The 22,163-nt window shown below is 44.5% G+C and overlaps 1 protein-coding gene across 1 annotated transcript in view; it reads right to left on the minus strand.

Moving 5' to 3' along the window:
• LOC106591200 (cullin-associated NEDD8-dissociated protein 1) overlaps positions 1-22,163 on the minus strand; it is a 75,306-nt gene that overhangs the window by 48,664 nt on the left and 4,479 nt on the right. The window contains 6 exon segments of the mRNA XM_045722403.1: positions 370-626; positions 1,364-1,460; positions 1,463-1,486; positions 12,229-12,383; positions 20,430-20,500; positions 20,502-20,574. Coding sequence (XP_045578359.1) covers positions 370-626; positions 1,364-1,460; positions 1,463-1,486; positions 12,229-12,383; positions 20,430-20,500; positions 20,502-20,574 — 677 coding nt within the window.

Genomic DNA, 22,163 nt, shown 5'->3' on the forward strand with positions numbered 1-22,163 from the left:
GAACAAATTCTTATTTTCAATGACGGCCTATGAACAGTGGGTTAACTGCCTTGTTCAGGGGTAGAACGACAGATTTTTACCTTGTCAGCTCAGGGATTCAATCTCACAACCTTCCGGTTACTAGTCCAACACTCTAACCACTAGGCTACCTGCCACCTAAAGAAGGGGTCATTAACTGGAAAATGTTGGCTAAATTGTTTGACATTTCCAAATATAAATAAGGTCCAAAATGTTCTGACATTGTGTCTCATACAAATTACTGCAGGGTTTGTTTTTCAACCGTTCAACTAGAAAAAGAAACCTATTGGAATATGTTATGTACATTAGTGATATCACTAGCCCATGTCTGTGTGTCTCTATGGAACTCACCGATTCTGTGTCCGGCCTGTCTGCTGATGGCTGCGATACACTGTATGTAGGTACGAGTAGTGGACATGGAGTCATTACGGGATAACTCTGACAGCAGGTGTTCAATAAGGTCCACAAAGACCAGGTTCCCACAGGACATGACCAGGTGACCCAGAGCGATGATGGTCCTCTTCCTGACCGCCAGGCGGGGGCTAGTCAGCTGAGGAAGCAGGCAGGACAGGATGGAGGGGTGAAAGTTCACCAGGAGACCACCCTGTCTGTTAGAGGAGAGGGAGAGAGGTTAGTACTATGTTAAGTAGTGTTATGTAGTGTCATCAGGCGGTATGATAGGCTGCGTAGGGTCTGGTCAGCTGGGAGAGCAGGCAGGACAGGATGGAGGGGTGAAAGTTCACCAGCAGACTAGAGGTTGGCACCAGGAGTGAAAATGAATTCCTGTCCTGTCTTGTCAAATATTTTCCCGTACTGTCCTGATCCAGCAACCGTTATATATATAACCATTACAGGCAGAAATCAGAAATAACTTCAGATATTCAATTCACTGTAATAACCTAATCCAATAACAAAGACCCATCTATAGTGTATAATGGGTCCAGGCCAGCGGTCAGACAGTGAGAACACACCAACCTGGGTCCAGGCCAGCGGTCAGACAGTGAGAACACACCAACCTGGGTCCAGGCCAGCGGTCAGACAGTGAGAACACACCAACCTGGGTCCAGGCCAGCGGTCAGACAGTGAGAACACACCAACCTGGGTCCAGGCCAGCGGTCAGACAGTGAGAACACACCAACCTGGGTCCAGGCCAGCGGTCAGACAGTGAGAACACACCAACCTGGGTCCAGGCCAGCGGTCAGACAGTGAGAACACACCAACCTGGGTCCAGGCCAGCGGTCAGACAGTGAGAACACACCAACCTGGGTCCAGGCCAGCGGTCAGACAGTGAGAACACACCAACCTGGGTCCAGGCCAGCGGTCAGACAGTGGAGAACACACCAACCTGCAGAGCATGTCAGCCATGATGTCCAGGGCCTCCAGCTGAACTGAAACATCCTCCTGCTTGGCGATGGCACTGGTCAGACGGCCTGTGATCTTTTACACACGCTGGCAGCCAGGGCCGAGCCTAGAGAGAGGGGAGAGAAACATGGGGGAGGGGTTGGAGAGGAGAAAGACAGAGAGAGAGGGAGAGAAACATGGGGAGGGGGTTGGAGAGGAGAAAGACAGAGAGAGGGGGAGAGAAACATGGGGGAGGGAGTTGGAGAGGAGAAAGACAGAGAGAGGGGGAGAGAAACATGGGGAGGGGTTGGAGAGGAGAAAGACAGAGAGGGAGAGAAACATGGGGGAGGGGTTGGAGAGGAGAAAGACAGAGAGAGGGGAGAGAAACATGGGGGAGGGGGTTGGAGAGGAGAAAGACAGAGAGAGAGGGAGAGAAACATGGGGAGGGAGTTGGAGAGGAGAAAGACAGAGAGAGGGGAGAGAAACATGGGGAGGGAGTTGGAGAGGAGAAAGACAGAGAGAGGAGGAGAGAAACATGGGGAGGGGGTTGGAGAGGAGAAAGACAGAGAGGGAGAGAAACATGGGGGAGGGGTTGGAGAGGAGAAAGACAGAGAGAGGGAGAGAAACATGGGGGAGGGGGTTGGAGAGGAGAAAGACAGAGAGAGGGAGAGAAACATGGGGGAGGGGGGGTTGGAGAGGAGAAAGACAGAGAGAGGGAGAGAAACATGGGGGGAGGGGGTTGGAGAGGAGAAAGACAGAGAGAGGGAGAGAAACATGGGGGAGGGGGTTGGAGAGGAGAAAGACAGAGAGAGGGAGAGAAACATGGGGGAGGGGGTTGGAGAGGAGAAAGACAGAGAGAGAGGGAGAGAAACATGGGGAGGGGAGTTGGAGAGGAGAAAGACAGAGAGAGGGGAGAGAAACATGGGGGAGGGGGGTTGGAGAGGAGAAAGACAGAGAGAGGGGAGAGAAACATGGGGAGGGGGTTGGAGAGGAGAAAGACAGAGAGAGGGAGAGAAACATGGGGAGGGGGTTGGAGAGGAGAAAGACAGAGAGAGGGAGAGAAACATGGGGGAGGGGTTGGAGAGGAGAAAGACAGAGAGAGGGAGAGAAACATGGGGGAGGGGGTTGGAGAGGAGAAAGACAGAGAGAGGGAGAGAAACATGGGGGAGGGGGTTGGAGAGGAGAAAGACAGAGAGAGGGGAGAGAAACATGGGGGAGGGGGTTGGAGAGGAGAAAGACAGAGAGAGGGAGAGAAACATGGGGGAGGGGGTTGGAGAGGAGAAAGACAGAGAGAGGGGGAGAGAAACATGGGGGAGGGGGTTGGAGAGGAGAAAGACAGAGAGAGGGAGAGAAACATGGGGGAGGGGGTTGGAGAGGAGAAAGACAGAGAGAGGAGGAGAGAAACATGGGGGAGGGGGTTGGAGAGGAGAAAGACAGAGAGAGGGAGAGAAACATGGGGAGGGGTTGGAGAGGAGAAAGACAGAGAGAGGGAGAGAAACATGGGGGAGGGGGTTGGAGAGGAGAAAGACAGAGAGAGGGAGAGAAACATGGGGGAGGGGGTTGGAGAGGAGAAAGACAGAGAGAGGGAGAGAAACATGGGGGAGGGGGTTGGAGAGGAGAAAGACAGAGAGAGGGAGAGAAACATGGGGGAGGGGTTGGAGAGGAGAAAGACAGAGAGAGGGGAGAGAAACATGGGGGAGGGGGTTGGAGAGGAGAAAGACAGAGAGAGGGGGAGAGAAACATGGGGAGGGGGTTGGAGAGGAGAAAGACAGAGAGAGGGGAGAGAAACATGGGGGAGGGGTTGGAGAGGAGAAAGACAGAGAGAGGGAGAGAAACATGGGGGAGGGGGTTGGAGAGGAGAAAGACAGAGAGAGGGAGAGAAACATGGGGGAGGGGTTGGAGAGGAGAAAGACAGAGAGAGGGAGAGAAACATGGGGGAGGGGGTTGGAGAGGAGAAAGACAGAGAGAGGGAGAGAAACATGGGGGGAGGGGTTGGAGAGGAGAAAGACAGAGAGAGGGAGAGAAACATGGGGGAGGGGGTTGGAGAGGAGAAAGACAGAGAGAGGGAGAGAAACATGGGGAGGGGGGTTGGAGAGGAGAAAGACAGAGAGAGGGGAGAGAAACATGGGGGAGGGGGTTGGAGAGGAGAAAGACAGAGAGGGGGGAGAGAAACATGGGGAGGGGGTTGGAGAGGAGAAAGACAGAGAGAGGGGAGAGAAACATGGGGGGGGGGTTGGAGAGGAGAAAGACAGAGAGAGGGGGAGAGAAACATGGGGGAGGGGGTTGGAGAGGAGAAAGACAGAGAGAGGGAGAGAAACATGGGGAGGGGGTTGGAGAGGAGAAAGACAGAGAGAGGGGGAGAGAAACATGGGGGAGGGGGTTGGAGAGGAGAAAGACAGAGAGAGGGAGAGAAACATGGGGGAGGGGGTTGGAGAGGAGAAAGACAGAGAGAGGGAGAGAAACATGGGGAGGGGGTTGGAGAGGAGAAAGACAGAGAGAGAGGGAGAAACATGGGGGAGGGGGTTGGAGAGGAGAAAGACAGAGAGAGAGGGAGAAACATGGGGGGGGGGGTTGGAGAGGAGAAAGACAGAGAGAGGGAGAGAAACATGGGGGAGGGGTTGGAGAGGAGAAAGACAGAGAGAGGGGGAGAGAAACATGGGGGAGGGGGTTGGAGAGGAGAAAGACAGAGAGAGAGGGAGAGAAACATGGGGGAGGGAGTTGGAGAGGAGAAAGACAGAGAGAGAGGGAGAGAAACATGGGGGAGGGAGTTGGAGAGGAGAAAGACAGAGAGAGGGAGAGAAACATGGGGGAGGGAGTTGGAGAGGAGAAAGACAGAGAGAAGGAGAGAAACAGAGAGACAGAAAGAGACAGAGTTAGCTAAATGAGTCACACTGCTGTCAGCCAATATGGCTGATGCCTGAAGGTGATGGGGATGCAAGGATGTTAACAGATGCTCTCTTCTCCCATGTCCATCGACATGACTGGGAAAGGTCTGAATACAACTGAAGATAAACCAGGTTGGAAGGAGGACATCTAGCTGGAGGGGATGGTCCATCAGTTCATTACCCAACTGGTTTAACTAACACACTACAACACCATCACTAGAGGGGATGGTCCATCAGTTCATTATCTAACTGGTTTAACTAACACACTACAACACCATCACTAGAGGGGATGGTCCATCAGTTCATTACCCAACTGGTTTAACTAACACACTACAACACCATCACTAGAGGGGATGGTCCATCAGTTCATTATCTAACTGGTTTAACTAACACACTACAACACCATCACTAGAGGGGATGGTCCATCAGTTCATTATCTAACTGGTTTAACTAACACACTACAACACCATCACTAGAGGGGATGGTCCATCAGTTCATTATCTAACTGGTTTAACTAACACACTACAACACCATCACTAGAGGGGATGGTCCATCAGTTCATTATCTAACTGGTTTAACTAACACACTACAACACCATCACTAGAGGGGATGGTCCATCAGTTCATTACCTAACTGGTTTAACTAACACACTACAACACCATCACTAGAGGGGATGGTCCATCAGTTCATTATCTAACTGGTTTAACTAACACACTACAACACCATCACTAGAGGGGATGGTCCATCAGTTCATTATCTAACTGGTTTAACTAACACACTACAACACCATCACTAGAGGGGATGGTCCATCAGTTCATTATCTAACTGGTTTAACTAACACACTACAACACCATCACTAGAGGGGATGGTCCATCAGTTCATTATCTAACTGGTTTAACTAACACACTACAACACCATCACTAGAGGGGATGGTCCATCAGTTCATTATCTAACTGGTTTAACTAACACACTACAACACCATCACTAGAGGGGATGGTCCATCAGTTCATTATCTAACTGGTTTAACTAACACACTACAACACCATCACTAGAGGGGATGGTCCATCAGTTCATTATCTAACTGGTTTAACTAACACACTACAACACCATCACTAGAGGGGATGGTCCATCAGTTCATTATCTAACTGGTTTAACTAACACACTACAACACCATCACTAGAGGGGATGGTCCATCAGTTCATTATCTAACTGGTTTAACTAACACACTACAACACCATCACTAGAGGGGATGGTCCATCAGTTCATTATCTAACTGGTTTAACTAACACACTACAACACCATCACTAGAGGGGATGGTCCATCAGTTCATTATCTAACTGGTTTAACTAACACACTACAACACCATCACTAGAGGGGATGGTCCATCAGTTCATTATCTAACTGGTTTAACTAACACACTACAACACCATCACTAGAGGGGATGGTCCATCAGTTCATTATCTAACTGGTTTAACTAACACACTACAACACCATCACTAGAGGGGATGGTCCATCAGTTCATTATCTAACTGGTTTAACTAACACACTACAACACCATCACTAGAGGGGATGGTCCATCAGTTCATTATCTAACTGGTTTAACTAACACACTACAACACCATCACTAGAGGGGATGGTCCATCAGTTCATTATCTAACTGGTTTAACTAACACACTACAACACCATCACTAGAGGGGATGGTCCATCAGTTCATTACCTAACTGGTTTAACTAACACACTACAACACCATCACTAGAGGGGATGGTCCATCAGTTCATTATCTAACTGGTTTAACTAACACACTACAACACCATCACTAGAGGGGATGGTCCATCAGTTCATTATCTAACTGGTTTAACTAACACACTACAACACCATCACTAGAGGGGATGGTCCATCAGTTCATTATCTAACTGGTTTAACTAACACACTACAACACCATCACTAGAGGGGATGGTCCATCAGTTCATTATCTAACTGGTTTAACTAACACACTACAACACCATCACTAGAGGGGATGGTCCATCAGTTCATTATCTAACTGGTTTAACTAACACACTACAACACCATCACTAGAGGGGATGGTCCATCAGTTCATTATCTAACTGGTTTAACTAACACACTACAACACCATCACTAGAGGGGATGGTCCATCAGTTCATTATCTAACTGGTTTAACTAACACACTACAACACCATCACTAGAGGGGATGGTCCATCAGTTCATTATCTAACTGGTTTAACTAACACACTACAACACCATCACTAGAGGGGATGGTCCATCAGTTCATTATCTAACTGGTTTAACTAACACACTACAACACCATCACTAGAGGGGATGGTCCATCAGTTCATTATCTAACTGGTTTAACTAACACACTACAACACCATCACTAGAGGGGATGGTCCATCAGTTCATTATCTAACTGGTTTAACTAACACACTACAACACCATCACTAGAGGGGATGGTCCATCAGTTCATTATCTAACTGGTTTAACTAACACACTACAACACCATCACTAGAGGGGATGGTCCATCAGTTCATTATCTAACTGGTTTAACTAACACACTACAACACCATCACTAGAGGGGATGGTCCATCAGTTCATTATCTAACTGGTTTAACTAACACACTACAACACCATCACTAGAGGGGATGGTCCATCAGTTCATTATCTAACTGGTTTAACTAACACACTACAACACCATCACTAGAGGGGATGGTCCATCAGTTCATTATCTAACTGGTTTAACTAACACACTACAACACCATCACTAGAGGGGATGGTCCATCAGTTCATTATCTAACTGGTTTAACTAACACACTACAACACCATCACTAGAGGGGATGGTCCATCAGTTCATTATCTAACTGGTTTAACTAACACACTACAACACCATCACTAGAGGGGATGGTCCATCAGTTCATTATCTAACTGGTTTAACTAACACACTACAACACCATCACTAGAGGGGATGGTCCATCAGTTCATTATCTAACTGGTTTAACTAACACACTACAACACCATCACTAGAGGGGATGGTCCATCAGTTCATTATCTAACTGGTTTAACTAACACACTACAACACCATCACTAGAGGGGATAGTCCATCAGTTCATTATCTAACTGGTTTAACTAACACACTACAACACCATCACTAGAGGGGATGGTCCATCAGTTCATTACCTAACTGGTTTAACTAACACACTACAACACCATCACTAGAGGGGATGGTCCATCAGTTCATTATCTAACTGGTTTAACTAACACACTACAACACCATCACTAGAGGGGATGGTCCATCAGTTCATTATCTAACTGGTTTAACTAACACACTACAACACCATCACTAGAGGGGATGGTCCATCAGTTCATTACCTAACTGGTTTAACTAACACACTACAACACCATCACTAGAGGGGATGGTCCATCAGTTCATTATCTAACTGGTTTAACTAACACACTACAACACCATCACTAGAGGGGATGGTCCATCAGTTCATTATCTAACTGGTTTAACTAACACACTACAACACCATCACTAGAGGGGATGGTCCATCAGTTCATTACCTAACTGGTTTAACTAACACACTACAACACCATCACTAGAGGGGATGGTCCATCAGTTCATTATCTAACTGGTTTAACTAACACACTACAACACCATCACTAGAGGGGATGGTCCATCAGTTCATTACCTAACTGGTTTAACTAACACACTACAACACCATCACTAGAGGGGATGGTCCATCAGTTCATTATCTAACTGGTTTAACTAACACACTACAACACCATCACTAGAGGGGATGGTCCATCAGTTCATTATCTAACTGGTTTAACTAACACACTACAACACCATCACTAGAGGGGATGGTCCATCAGTTCATTATCTAACTGGTTTAACTAACACACTACAACACCATCACTAGAGGGGATGGTCCATCAGTTCATTATCTAACTGGTTTAACTAACACACTACAACACCATCACTAGAGGGGATGGTCCATCAGTTCATTATCTAACTGGTTTAACTAACACACTACAACACCATCACTAGAGGGGATGGTCCATCAGTTCATTATCTAACTGGTTTAACTAACACACTACAACACCATCACTAGAGGGGATGGTCCATCAGTTCATTATCTAACTGGTTTAACTAACACACTACAACACCATCACTAGAGGGGATGGTCCATCAGTTCATTATCTAACTGGTTTAACTAACACACTACAACACCATCACTAGAGGGGATGGTCCATCAGTTCATTACCCAACTGGTTTAACTAACACACTACAACACCATCACTAGAGGGGATGGTCCATCAGTTCATTATCTAACTGGTTTAACTAACACACTACAACACCATCACTAGAGGGGATGGTCCATCAGTTCATTACCTAACTGGTTTAACTAACACACTACAACACCATCACTAGAGGGGATAGTCCATCAGTTCATTATCTAACTGGTTTAACTAACACACTACAACACCATCACTAGAGGGGATGGTCCATCAGTTCATTACCTAACTGGTTTAACTAACACACTACAACACCATCACTAGAGGGGATGGTCCATCAGTTCATTATCTAACTGGTTTAACTAACACACTACAACACCATCACTAGAGGGGATGGTCCATCAGTTCATTACCTAACTGGTTTAACTAACACACTACAACACCATCACTAGAGGGGATGGTCCATCAGTTCATTATCTAACTGGTTTAACTAACACACTACAACACCATCACTAGAGGGGATGGTCCATCAGTTCATTATCTAACTGGTTTAACTAACACACTACAACACCATCACTAGAGGGGATGGTCCATCAGTTCATTATCTAACTGGTTTAACTAACACACTACAACACCATCACTAGAGGGGATGGTCCATCAGTTCATTATCTAACTGGTTTAACTAACACACTACAACACCATCACTAGAGGGGATGGTCCATCAGTTCATTATCTAACTGGTTTAACTAACACACTACAACACCATCACTAGAGGGGATGGTCCATCAGTTCATTATCTAACTGGTTTAACTAACACACTACAACACCATCACTAGAGGGGATAGTCCATCAGTTCATTATCTAACTGGTTTAACTAACACACTACAACACCATCACTAGAGGGGATGGTCCATCAGTTCATTATCTAACTGGTTTAACTAACACACTACAACACCATCACTAGAGGGGATGGTCCATCAGTTCATTATCTAACTGGTTTAACTAACACACTACAACACCATCACTAGAGGGGATGGTCCATCAGTTCATTATCTAACTGGTTTAACTAACACACTACAACACCATCACTAGAGGGATGGTCCATCAGTTCATTATCTAACTGGTTTAACTAACACACTACAACACCATCACTAGAGGGGATGGTCCATCAGTTCATTATCTAACTGGTTTAACTAACACACTACAACACCATCACTAGAGGGGATGGTCCATCAGTTCATTATCTAACTGGTTTAACTAACACACTACAACACCATCACTAGAGGGGATGGTCCATCAGTTCATTATCTAACTGGTTTAACTAACACACTACAACACCATCACTAGAGGGGATGGTCCATCAGTTCATTACCTAACTGGTTTAACTAACACACTACAACACCATCACTAGAGGGGATGGTCCATCAGTTCATTACCCAACTGGTTTAACTAACACACTACAACACCATCACTAGAGGGGATGGTCCATCAGTTCATTACCCAACTGGTTTAACTAACACACTACAACACCATCACTAGAGGGGATGGTCCATCAGTTCATTATCTAACTGGTTTAACTAACACACTACAACACCATCACTAGAGGGGATGGTCCATCAGTTCATTATCTAACTGGTTTAACTAACACACTACAACACCATCACTAGAGGGGATGGTCCATCAGTTCATTATCTAACTGGTTTAACTAACACACTACAACACCATCACTAGAGGGGATGGTCCATCAGTTCATTATCTAACTGGTTTAACTAACACACTACAACACCATCACTAGAGGGGATAGTCCATCAGTTCATTATCTAACTGGTTTAACTAACACACTACAACACCATCACTAGAGGGGATGGTCCATCAGTTCATTATCTAACTGGTTTAACTAACACACTACAACACCATCACTAGAGGGGATAGTCCATCAGTTCATTATCTAACTGGTTTAACTAACACACTACAACACCATCACTAGAGGGGATGGTCCATCAGTTCATTATCTAACTGGTTTAACTAACACACTACAACACCATCACTAGAGGGGATGGTCCATCAGTTCATTATCTAACTGGTTTAACTAACACACTACAACACCATCACTAGAGGGGATGGTCCATCAGTTCATTACCTAACTGGTTTAACTAACACACTACAACACCATCACTAGAGGGGATGGTCCATCAGTTCATTATCTAACTGGTTTAACTAACACACTACAACACCATCACTAGAGGGGATGGTCCATCAGTTCATTACCTAACTGGTTTAACTAACACACTACAACACCATCACTAGAGGGGATGGTCCATCAGTTCATTATCTAACTGGTTTAACACACTACAACACCATCACTAGAGGGGATGGTCCATCAGTTCATTATCTAACTGGTTTAACTAACACACTACAACACCATCACTAGAGGGGATGGTCCATCAGTTCATTATCTAACTGGTTTAACTAACACACTACAACACCATCACTAGAGGGGATGGTCCATCAGTTCATTATCTAACTGGTTTAACTAACACACTACAACACCATCACTAGAGGGGATGGTCCATCAGTTCATTATCTAACTGGTTTAACTAACACACTACAACACCATCACTAGAGGGGATGGTCCATCAGTTCATTATCTAACTGGTTTAACTAACACACTACAACACCATCACTAGAGGGGATGGTCCATCAGTTCATTATCTAACTGGTTTAACTAACACACTACAACACCATCACTAGAGGGGATAGTCCATCAGTTCATTATCTAACTGGTTTAACTAACACACTACAACACCATCACTAGAGGGGATGGTCCATCAGTTCATTATCTAACTGGTTTAACTAACACACTACAACACCATCACTAGAGGGGATGGTCCATCAGTTCATTATCTAACTGGTTTAACTAACACACTACAACACCATCACTAGAGGGGATGGTCCATCAGTTCATTATCTAACTGGTTTAACTAACACACTACAACACCATCACTAGAGGGGATGGTCCATCAGTTCATTATCTAACTGGTTTAACTAACACACTACAACACCATCACTAGAGGGGATGGTCCATCAGTTCATTACCCAACTGGTTTAACTAACACACTACAACACCATCACTAGAGGGGATGGTCCATCAGTTCATTATCTAACTGGTTTAACTAACACACTACAACACCATCACTAGAGGATGGTCCATCAGTTCATTATCTAACTGGTTTAACTAACACACTACAACACCATCACTAGAGGGGATAGTCCATCAGTTCATTATCTAACTGGTTTAACTAACACACTACAACACCATCACTAGAGGGGATGGTCCATCAGTTCATTATCTAACTGGTTTAACTAACACACTACAACACCATCACTAGAGGGGATGGTCCATCAGTTCATTATCTAACTGGTTTAACTAACACACTACAACACCATCACTAGAGGGGATGGTCCATCAGTTCATTATCTAACTGGTTTAACTAACACATTATACATCCTCTCTACAAACTGTTATCATGCTCTGATATGTGTTCAATAATGACAGCTTTCAGACTTCTCAGTGCAGAAGTCCTGACCTAGGATCAGGCCCTCCTGTCCACGTAATCTTACTCATGATGATCTAAAAAAGAAGGGCAAACTGATCCAAGATCAGCTTTGTGAAGGCCCATGTAGTGAAAAGTCCTCAGGGTACAGGTTAGGGGTCAGGGGTCATGGTGGTACTTACCGCTGGATGCAGGGGGCAGTTCTCCTATGACAGTCTTCAGTCCGATGCTGGAGATGTCTCGGAGCTGTTCCTTGTCTGCCAGCATGTTGGTACAGAGTGTGTCCACTATAGTCTCGACCTGGTACTCCTTCACCTTACTGACCAACGGACCTAGGCTGGAACACAACACAATATATATATCAATATAAACTACCTGGTACTCCTTCACCTTACTGACCAACAGACCCAGGCTGGAACACAACACAATATATATATATCAATATAAACTACCTGGTACTCCTTCACCTTACTGACCAACAGACCCAGGCTGGAACACAACACAATATATATATATCAATATAAACTACCTGGTACTCCTTCACCTTACTGACCAACAGACCCAGGCTGGAACACAACACAATATATATATCAATATAAACTACCTGGTACTCCTTCACCTTACTGACCAACAGACCCAGGCTGGAACACAACACAATATATATATCAATATAAACTACCTGGTACTCCTTCACCTTACTGACCAACAGACCCAGGCTGGAACACAACACAATATATATATATCAATATAAACTACCTGGTACTCCTTCACCTTACTGACCAACAGACCCAGGCTGGAACACAACACAATATATATATATCAATATAAACTACCTGGTACTCCTTCACCTTACTGACCAACAGACCCAGGCTGGAACACAACACAATATATATATACAATATAAACTACCTGGTACTCCTTCACCTTACTGACCAACAGACCCAGGCTGGAACACAACACAATATATATATCAATATAAACTACCTGGTACTCCTTCACCTTACTGACCAACAGACCCAGGCTGGAACACAACACAATATATATATATCAATATAAACTACCTGGTACTCCTTCACCTTACTGACCAACAGACCCAGGCTGGAACACAACACAATATATATATCAATATAAACTACCTGGTACTCCTTCACCTTACTGACCAACAGACCCAGGCTGGAACACAACACAATATATATATCAATATAAACTACCTGGTACTCCTTCACCTTACTGACCAACAGACCCAGGCTGGAACACAACACAATATATATATCAATATAAACTACCTGGTACTCCTTCACCTTACTGACCAACAGACCCAGGCTGGAACACAACACAATATATATATCAATATAAACTACCTGGTACTCCTTCACCTTACTGACCAACAGACCCAGGCTGGAACACAACACAATATATATATCAATATAAACTACCTGGTACTCCTTCACCTTACTGACCAACAGACCCAGGCTGGAACACAACACAATATATATATCAATATAAACTACCTGGTACTCCTTCACCTTACTGACCAACAGACCCAGGCTGGAACACAACACAATATATATATCAATATAAACTACCTGGTACTCCTTCACCTTACTGACCAACAGACCCAGGCTGGAACACAACACAATATATATATTCAATATAAACTACCTGGTACTCCTTCACCTTACTGACCAACAGACCCAGGCTGGAACACAACACAATATATATATCAATATAAACTACCTGGTACTCCTTCACCTTACTGACCAACAGACCCAGGCTGGAACACAACACAATATATATATCAATATAAACTACCTGGTACTCCTTCACCTTACTGACCAACAGACCCAGGCTGGAACACAACACAATATATATATATCAATATAAACTACCTGGTACTCCTTCACCTTACTGACCAACAGACCCAGGCTGGAACACAACACAATATATATATCAATATAAACTACCCGGTACTCCTTCACCTTACTGACCAACAGACCCAGGCTGGAACACAACACAATATATATATCAATATAAACTACCTGGTACTCCTTCACCTTACTGACCAACAGACCCAGGCTGGAACACAACACAATATATATATATCAATATAAACTACCTGGTACTCCTTCACCTTACTGACCAACAGACCCAGGCTGGAACACAACACAATATATATATCAATATAAACTACCTGGTACTCCTTCACCTTACTGACCAACAGACCCAGGCTGGAACACAACACAATATATATATATCAATATAAACTACCTGGTACTCCTTCACCTTACTGACCAACAGACCCAGGCTGGAACACAACACAATATATATATCAATATAAACTACCTGGTACTCCTTCACCTTACTGACCAACAGACCCAGGCTGGAACACAACACAATATATATATCAATATAAACTACCTGGTACTCCTTCACCTTACTGACCAACAGACCCAGGCTGGAACACAACACAATATATATATATCAATATAAACTACCTGGTACTCCTTCACCTTACTGACCAACAGACCCAGGCTGGAACACAACACAATATATATATACAATATAAACTACCTGGTACTCCTTCACCTTACTGACCAACAGACCCAGGCTGGAACACAACACAATATATATATATCAATATAAACTACCTGGTACTCCTTCACCTTACTGACCAACAGACCCAGGCTGGAACACAACACAATATATATATATCAATATAAACTACCTGGTACTCCTTCACCTTACTGACCAACAGACCCAGGCTGGAACACAACACAATATATATATCAATATAAACTACCTGGTACTCCTTCACCTTACTGACCAACAGACCCAGGCTGGAACACAACACAATCTAACTGGTTCTCTCGTTCCAACAGAAGCTAGTCCAGAGTTAATCGAATGTCATGATAAAACCACCTTGTTACCCCACTGTGAACCATGTGAAGTGGGTCCCTTGTTTAAAAAGGGCTGTTGTTTAATCAGAACAGACTGAGTAACACACTACCATATTACCAGTTAGGCTGAGTGCCTCAACCAGACAGTTTTAGGGCCTCTTATCAGCAGCAGAGAGAGGAAGAGACCCGTTTATTACACAGTACATCATCAGTTGAGCCTACTTGTTCTAGCCATCCAGGTCAGTGTCACCTGATCCTTCATCTCTGTAATGAGAGATCTTTGCGGGGGTTTTTTAACACCTGTAACTGCCATTTACTGCAATCTAGAGCAACAAAAAAATGGCCTTAAAATGATATCTTTTTGTGTTTGTTTTCTTACATAGTGGTGCAGCCAGTCCACAAAGAGGCACAGCGCCTTTCTTACATTCTGCATTCACGACATACAACAGAGTAGATTACTACTTCAAAATGGCAACGATACGAAAGCAGGCAAACTGCAGTGTTACTGTAGCCTATATTAACATTAGAAATGTGTGAGAAATACAGCCTAGAGAGATGAATTTTAATTAATCTTCTTATTGATCACATAATCCCTTAAAAGCCTAATTCTAATGGTTTGTTGAGAGTGAGAGCCAAGACGATCACACTGCCGCTGGCTCATAAGCACCGAGACATATCCCCCTAGCTGGGGCAAGGAAGATAAAACCAATGCTGCTCTGACATGAAATATACAATAAGACACGCAAACTGAAGCAAACAGGGTTATTCAATAACACTGTCCATAGTGTTGTGAAACGATATGAATGAAAGAGAGTGAGAAACGGAGGCAGAGAGAAAGAGGCAGAGTGACTGACAGAAGCAGAGACAGAAAGACATAGCGACAGAGACAGAAAGACAGAGAGGCAGAAAGACATAGCGACAGAGACAGAAAGACAGAGAGGCAGAAAGACATTGCGACAGAGAGGCAGCGACAGAGAGGCAGAGACATAGCGACAGAGAGGCAGAAAGACAGCGACAGAGAGAGGCAGAACGACATAGCGACGAGAAGCAGAGACAGAAAAGACAGACAGTGACTGACAAGAGGCAGAAAGACATAGCGACAGAGAGGCAGAAAGAGACATGGCAGCAGAGAGAACATGGCCACAGAGAGACGCAAGGCAAAGACATAGCCACAGAGAGACTGGCAAAGACATGGCAACAGAGAGAGCAGAGACATAGCCACAGAGAGAAGCAGAGGCAGGAGAGACATAGCCACAGAGAGAGGCAGAGGCAGAAAGACAGAGAGGCAGGCGACAGAGAGAGGCAGAGGCAGAAAGACAGAGGCAGAGAGAGGCAGAGACACATAGCGACAGAGAGAGCAGAGGCAGAAAGACAGAGGCAGAGAGACATAGCGAGCAGAGAGACATAGCGACAGAGAGAGGCAGAGAGACATAGCGACAGAGAGAGGCAGAGGCAGAGAGAGGCAGAAAGACATAGCGACAGAGAGGCAGAGAGACATAGCGACAGAGAGGCAGAAAGACATAGCGACAGAGGGCAGACACAGAAAGACATAGCGACAGAGTGACAGAGACAGAAAGACAGTGACAGAGAGGCAGAAAGACACAGAGACAGACAGTGACTGACAAGAGGCAGAAAGACATAGCGACAGACAGAGGCAGACAGAGGCAGAGAGACAGACAGAGGCAGACAGATGGTTAGGGTCTAGATAGTCTCCCACAGGGCCGAGCCAGTCAGTCAGGTGATTCAGCCCCTCTCTCAGTCTCAGTGTTTGACAGCCATGTTTAAACCTCTATAATGGTGCCTGAAGTTCAGACAGAGACACCAGGGTTTCCGTTATAGAAAAACATGAAAAGCCAAAAAATGTATAATAAACTGTTGCCGGCCAAAGTGGCCAGGTGAAAACCAAACCCATTACAAAATAATAAACTAATGACCGTCACGCTTATTGGTCTATAGGTTCATTTGCATCATTTTGGGAATTAAATTGGCCTGTGTGTATTTTGGTTAGTCATCAATGCATCTTATTTATCCAACACAACTATCATAACCTACAGAGTGGGGTTTCTCCTGCAGCTCCTCAGCTTGTTGCTGCCGGAGTAAAACATGTGCTTCCAGAAGCCCATTTATTGCACATTCATTTTAAATGCTATTTGTTTGTGTTCAAAACAGTTTTGGTGCTCGATTAAGAGCTAATATTTGTATTTCTCAACTGGTAATTGAAGAGCGTCTCCCATTCAAGTGCAGGAATAAAAGCTGTCAGTGCGTCTCCCACCACTTTACAATGGAAGCTTTAGGCCATACGCATTTTGATTACATACTTAATGGTTTTTTAACCCGAATGTTTTATTACATATTATGAGGCATGTTTTTCCTTGTTTTTAGAGTAACCTAAAGGCTAAATCCAACCATAGAAAGGTGGAGGCAATTATTTTACACTGAACAAAAATATAAAATCAACATGTAAAGTGTTGGTCCCATGTTTCATGAGCTGAAATTAAAGATCCGGTAAATGTTCAGTACGCAGAAAAAGCTTTTTACGTAAACAAATGAGTTTACATCCCTGTTAGTGAGCATTTCTCCTTTGCCAAGATAATCCATCCACCTGACAGGTGTGGCATATCAAGAAGCTGATTAAAAAGCAATATCATTACACAGGTGCACCTTGTGCTGGGGGACAAGAAAAGGCCACTAAAATGTGCAGTTTTTCACAACACAATGCCACAGATGTCTCAACTTGAGAGAGCGTGCAATTGGCATGCGGAATGCAGGAATATCCACCAGAGCTGTCGCCAGAGAATTGAATGTTCATTGCGCTACCATAAGCCGCCTCCAACATTGTTTTTAGAGAATTTGGCAGTACATTTACATTTAAGTCATTTAGCAGACGCTCTTATCCAGAGCGACTTACAAGTACATCTAACCTGCCTCACAACCACAGACCACGTGTAACCACACCAGCCCAGGACCTTCACATCCGGCTTCTTCACCTGCGGGATCGTCTGAGACAGCTGATGACACTGAGGAGTATTTCTGTCTGTAATAAAGCCCTTTTGTGGGGAAAAACTCATTCTGATTGGCTGCACCCGCCTAGTCATGTGAAGTCCATAGATTAGGGCCTAATGAATTTATTTCAAATTGACTGATTTCCTTATATGAACTGTAACTCAGTAAAAGTGTTGCCTGTTGCGTTTACATTTTTTGTTCAGTGATTGAAGACTTCATAGGCAGCACGTGATTTTCAAGTTTGGGGAAGCATACAATTTATCCTACCACTTCTACCGTTCTGCATGTCAGTTATGATTTTCATATGCGCATATTCGTGGAACAGTTTCATAAATTTTTTTTTTAAACATTTGTTTATCAAAATCACTGTCACGTGATTAATCATAATCTGAATTAAAATGAGAAAAATCTCAAAGTTTAAAAAAGTCAACTAATGCCAGATCACCAGCCTCTCTGTCATATGGACACATTGATACACTGTGGTCCATTGGTGGCTAAAGAAATTAGCGCATGGAACTCACAGCCTATAGGCCAATGCAGCAGTAGGTCTATAACTTCCATCGCTCTTTCACACCGACGACTAGTCATTATTATCCAAGGGGAGACTGTTGGAAAGATTTTTCAAATAGCTTACTGTAAGGACTTTAATACACTGCTCAAAAAAATAAAGGGAACACTAAAATAACACATCCTAGATCTGAATGAATGAAATAATCTTATTAAATACTTTTTTCTTTACATAGTTGAATGTGCTGACAACAAAATCACACAAAAATAATCAATGGAAATCCAATTTATCAACCCATGGAGGTCTGGATTTGGAGTCACACTCAAAATTAAAGTGGAAAACCACACTACAGGCTGATCCAACTTTGATGTAATGTCCTTAAAACAAGTCAAAATGAGGCTCAGTAGTGTGTGTGGCCTCCACATGCCTGTATGACCTCCCTACAACGCCTGGGCATGCTCCTGATGAGGTGGCGGATGGTCTCCTGAGGATCTCCTCCCAGACCTGGACTAAAGCATCCGCCAACTCCTGGACAGTCTGTGGTGCAACGTGGCGTTGGTGGATGGAGCGAGACATGATGTCCCAGATGTGCTCAATTGGATTCAGGTCTGGGGAATGGGCGGGCCAGTCCATAGCATCAATGCCTTCCTCTTGCAGGAACTGCTGACACACTCCAGCCACATGAGGTCTAGCATTGTCTTGCATTAGGAGAAACCCAGGGGCAACCGCACAAGCATATGGTCTCACAAGGGGTCTGAGGATCTCATCTCGGTACCTAATGGCAGTCAGGCTAGCTCTGGCGAGCACATGGAGGGCTGTGCGGCCCCCAAAGAAATACCACCCCACACCATGACTGACCCACCGCCAAACCGGTCATGCTGGAGGATGTTGCAGGCAGCAGAACGTTCTCCACGGCGTCTCCAGACTCTGTCACGTCTGTCACATGCTCAGTGTGAACCTGCTTTCATCTGTGAAGAGCACAGGGCGCCAGTGGCGAATTTGCCAATCTTGGTGTTCTCTGGCAAATGCCAAACGTCCTGCACGGTGTTGGGCTGTAAGCACAACCCCCACCTGTGGATGTCGGGCCCTCATACCACCCTAATGGAGTCTGTTTCTGACTGTTTGAGCAGACACATGCACATTTGTGGCCTGCTGGAGGTCATTTTGCAGGGCTCTGGCAGTGCTCCTCCTGTTCCTCCTTGCACAAAGGCGGAGGTAGCAGTCCAGCTGCTGGGTTGTTGCCCTCCTACGGCCTCCTCCACGTCTCCTGATGTACTGGCCTGTCTCCTGGTAGCGCCTCCATGCTCTGGACACTACGCTGACAGACACAGCAAACCTTCTTGCCACAGCTCGCATTGATGTGCCATCCTGGATGAGCTGCACTACCTGAGCCACTTGTGTGGGTTGTAGACTCCGTCTCATGCTACCACTAGAGTGAAAGCACCGCCAGCATTCAAAAGCGACCAAAACATCAGCCAGGAAGCATAAGAACTGAGAAGTGGTCTGTGGTCCCCACCTGCAGAACCACTCCTTTATTGGGGGTGTCTTGCTAATTGCCTATAATTTCCACCTGTTGTCTATTCCATTTGCACAACAGCATGTGAAATTTATTGTCAATCAGTGTTGCTTCCTAAGTTGACAGTTTGATTTCACAGAATTGTGATTGACTTGGGAGTAACATTGTGTTGTTTAAGTGTTCCCTTTATTTTTTGAGCAGTGTATATCATTCACAATGGATGTTAAAAAACACTTTCCTACATGATGCCCTAATGGGTTATGCACCCCAACGCATATGGGTCCGGTAAATATCTCAAATAATAGCCTGTAAATTAAAACCTTCCCGGTCACGTTGTCCGGTGCCACATTTTCCTAATGGAAACCCTGAGACACACACACACACACACACACACACACACACACACACACACACACACACACACACACACACACACACACAGAGGCAGAGATCTCTCACCACTTGACGGCCAGATTCTGGACCTCTCCGTTTTTGTCTTCCAGTAGCTTGAGGATCATCTTGACCACCTTGGCGTTCACTGTCATCGTCCAGCTTGATGGAGTCTTTCTGCAGCTCCGACATCAGGTCGTTGGTGGCCATGAATCTACAGGAACACACAGGGAGAAAGAAGACCCAGTTAGACTAACAGGGTTATGATGTTATATACAGTTGATGTCAGAAGTTTACATACACCTTAGCCAAATACATTTAAACTCAGTTTTTCACAATTCCTGACATTTAATCCAAGAAAAATTCCCTGTTTTAGGTCAGTTAGGATCACCACTTTATTTTAAGAATGTGAAAATGTGAGAATAATAGTAGAGAGAATGATTTATTTCAGCTTTTATTTATTTCATCACATTCCCAGTGGGTCAGAAGTTTACATACACTCAATTAGTATTTGGTAGCATTGCCTTTAAATTGTTTAACTTGGGTCAAACGTTTTGGGTAGCCTTCCACAAGCTTCCCACAATAAGTTGGGTGAATTTTGGCCCATTCCTGCTGACAGAGCTGGTGTAACTGGAGTCAGATTTGTAGGCCTCCTTGCTCGCACACACTTTTCAATTCTGCCCACACATTTTCTATAGGATTGAGGTCAGGGTTTTGTGATGGCCACTCCAATACCTCGACTTTCTGTCCTTAAGCAATTTTGCTCACAACTTTGGAAGTATGCTTGGGGTCATTGTCCATTTGGAAGACCCATTTGTGACCAAGCTTTAACTTCCTGATGGATGTCTTGAGATGTTGCTTCAATATATCCACATAATTTTATTTTCCTCATGATGCCATCTATTTTGTGAAGTGCACCAGTCCGTCCTGCAGCAAAGCACCCCCACAACATGATGATGCCACTCCCGTGCTTCACAGTTGGGATGGTGTTCTTCGGTTTGCAAGCCTCCCCCTTTTTCCTCCAAACATAATGGTCATTATGGCCAAATAGTTATATTTTGTTTCATCAGACCAGAGGACATTTTTCCAGAAAGTACCATCTTTGTCCCCATGTGCAGTTGAAAACCGTAGTCTGGCTTTTTTATGGCAGTTTTGGAGCAGTGGCTTCTTCCTTGCTGATCGGCCTTTCAGGTTATGTCGATATAGGACTCGTTTTACTGTGGATATAGATACTTTGTACCTGTTTCCTCCAGCATCTTCACAAGGTCTTTGCTGTTGTTCTGGGATTGATTTGCACCAAAGTACGCTCATCTCTAGGAGACAGAACGCGTCTCCTTCCTGAGCGGTATGATGGCTGCGTGGTCCTATGGTGTTTATACCTGCGTACTATTGTTTGTATAGATGAACGTGGTACCTTCAGGCATTTGGAAATTGCTCCCAAGGATGAACCAGACTTGTGGAGGTCTACAATTTATTTTCTGAGGTCTTGGCTGATTTCTTTTGATTTTCCCATGATGTCAAGCAAAGAGGCACTGAGTTTGAAGGTAGGCCTTGAAGTACATCCACAGGTACACCTCCAATTGACTCAAATGATGTGAATTAGCCTATCAGAAGCTTCTAAAGCAATGACATTTTCTGGAATGTTCCAATCTGTTTAAAGGCACAGTCAACTTAGTGTATGTAAACCTCTGACCCATTGGAATTGTGATACAGTGAATTATAAGTGAAATAATCTGTCTGTAAACAATTGTTGGAAAAATTACTTGTGTCCTGCACAAAGTAGATATCCTAACCGACTTGCCA

This window comes from Salmo salar, chromosome ssa07 (genome assembly GCF_905237065.1).
Source record: "Salmo salar chromosome ssa07, Ssal_v3.1, whole genome shotgun sequence".
NCBI classification, from domain to species: domain Eukaryota; kingdom Metazoa; phylum Chordata; class Actinopteri; order Salmoniformes; family Salmonidae; genus Salmo; species Salmo salar.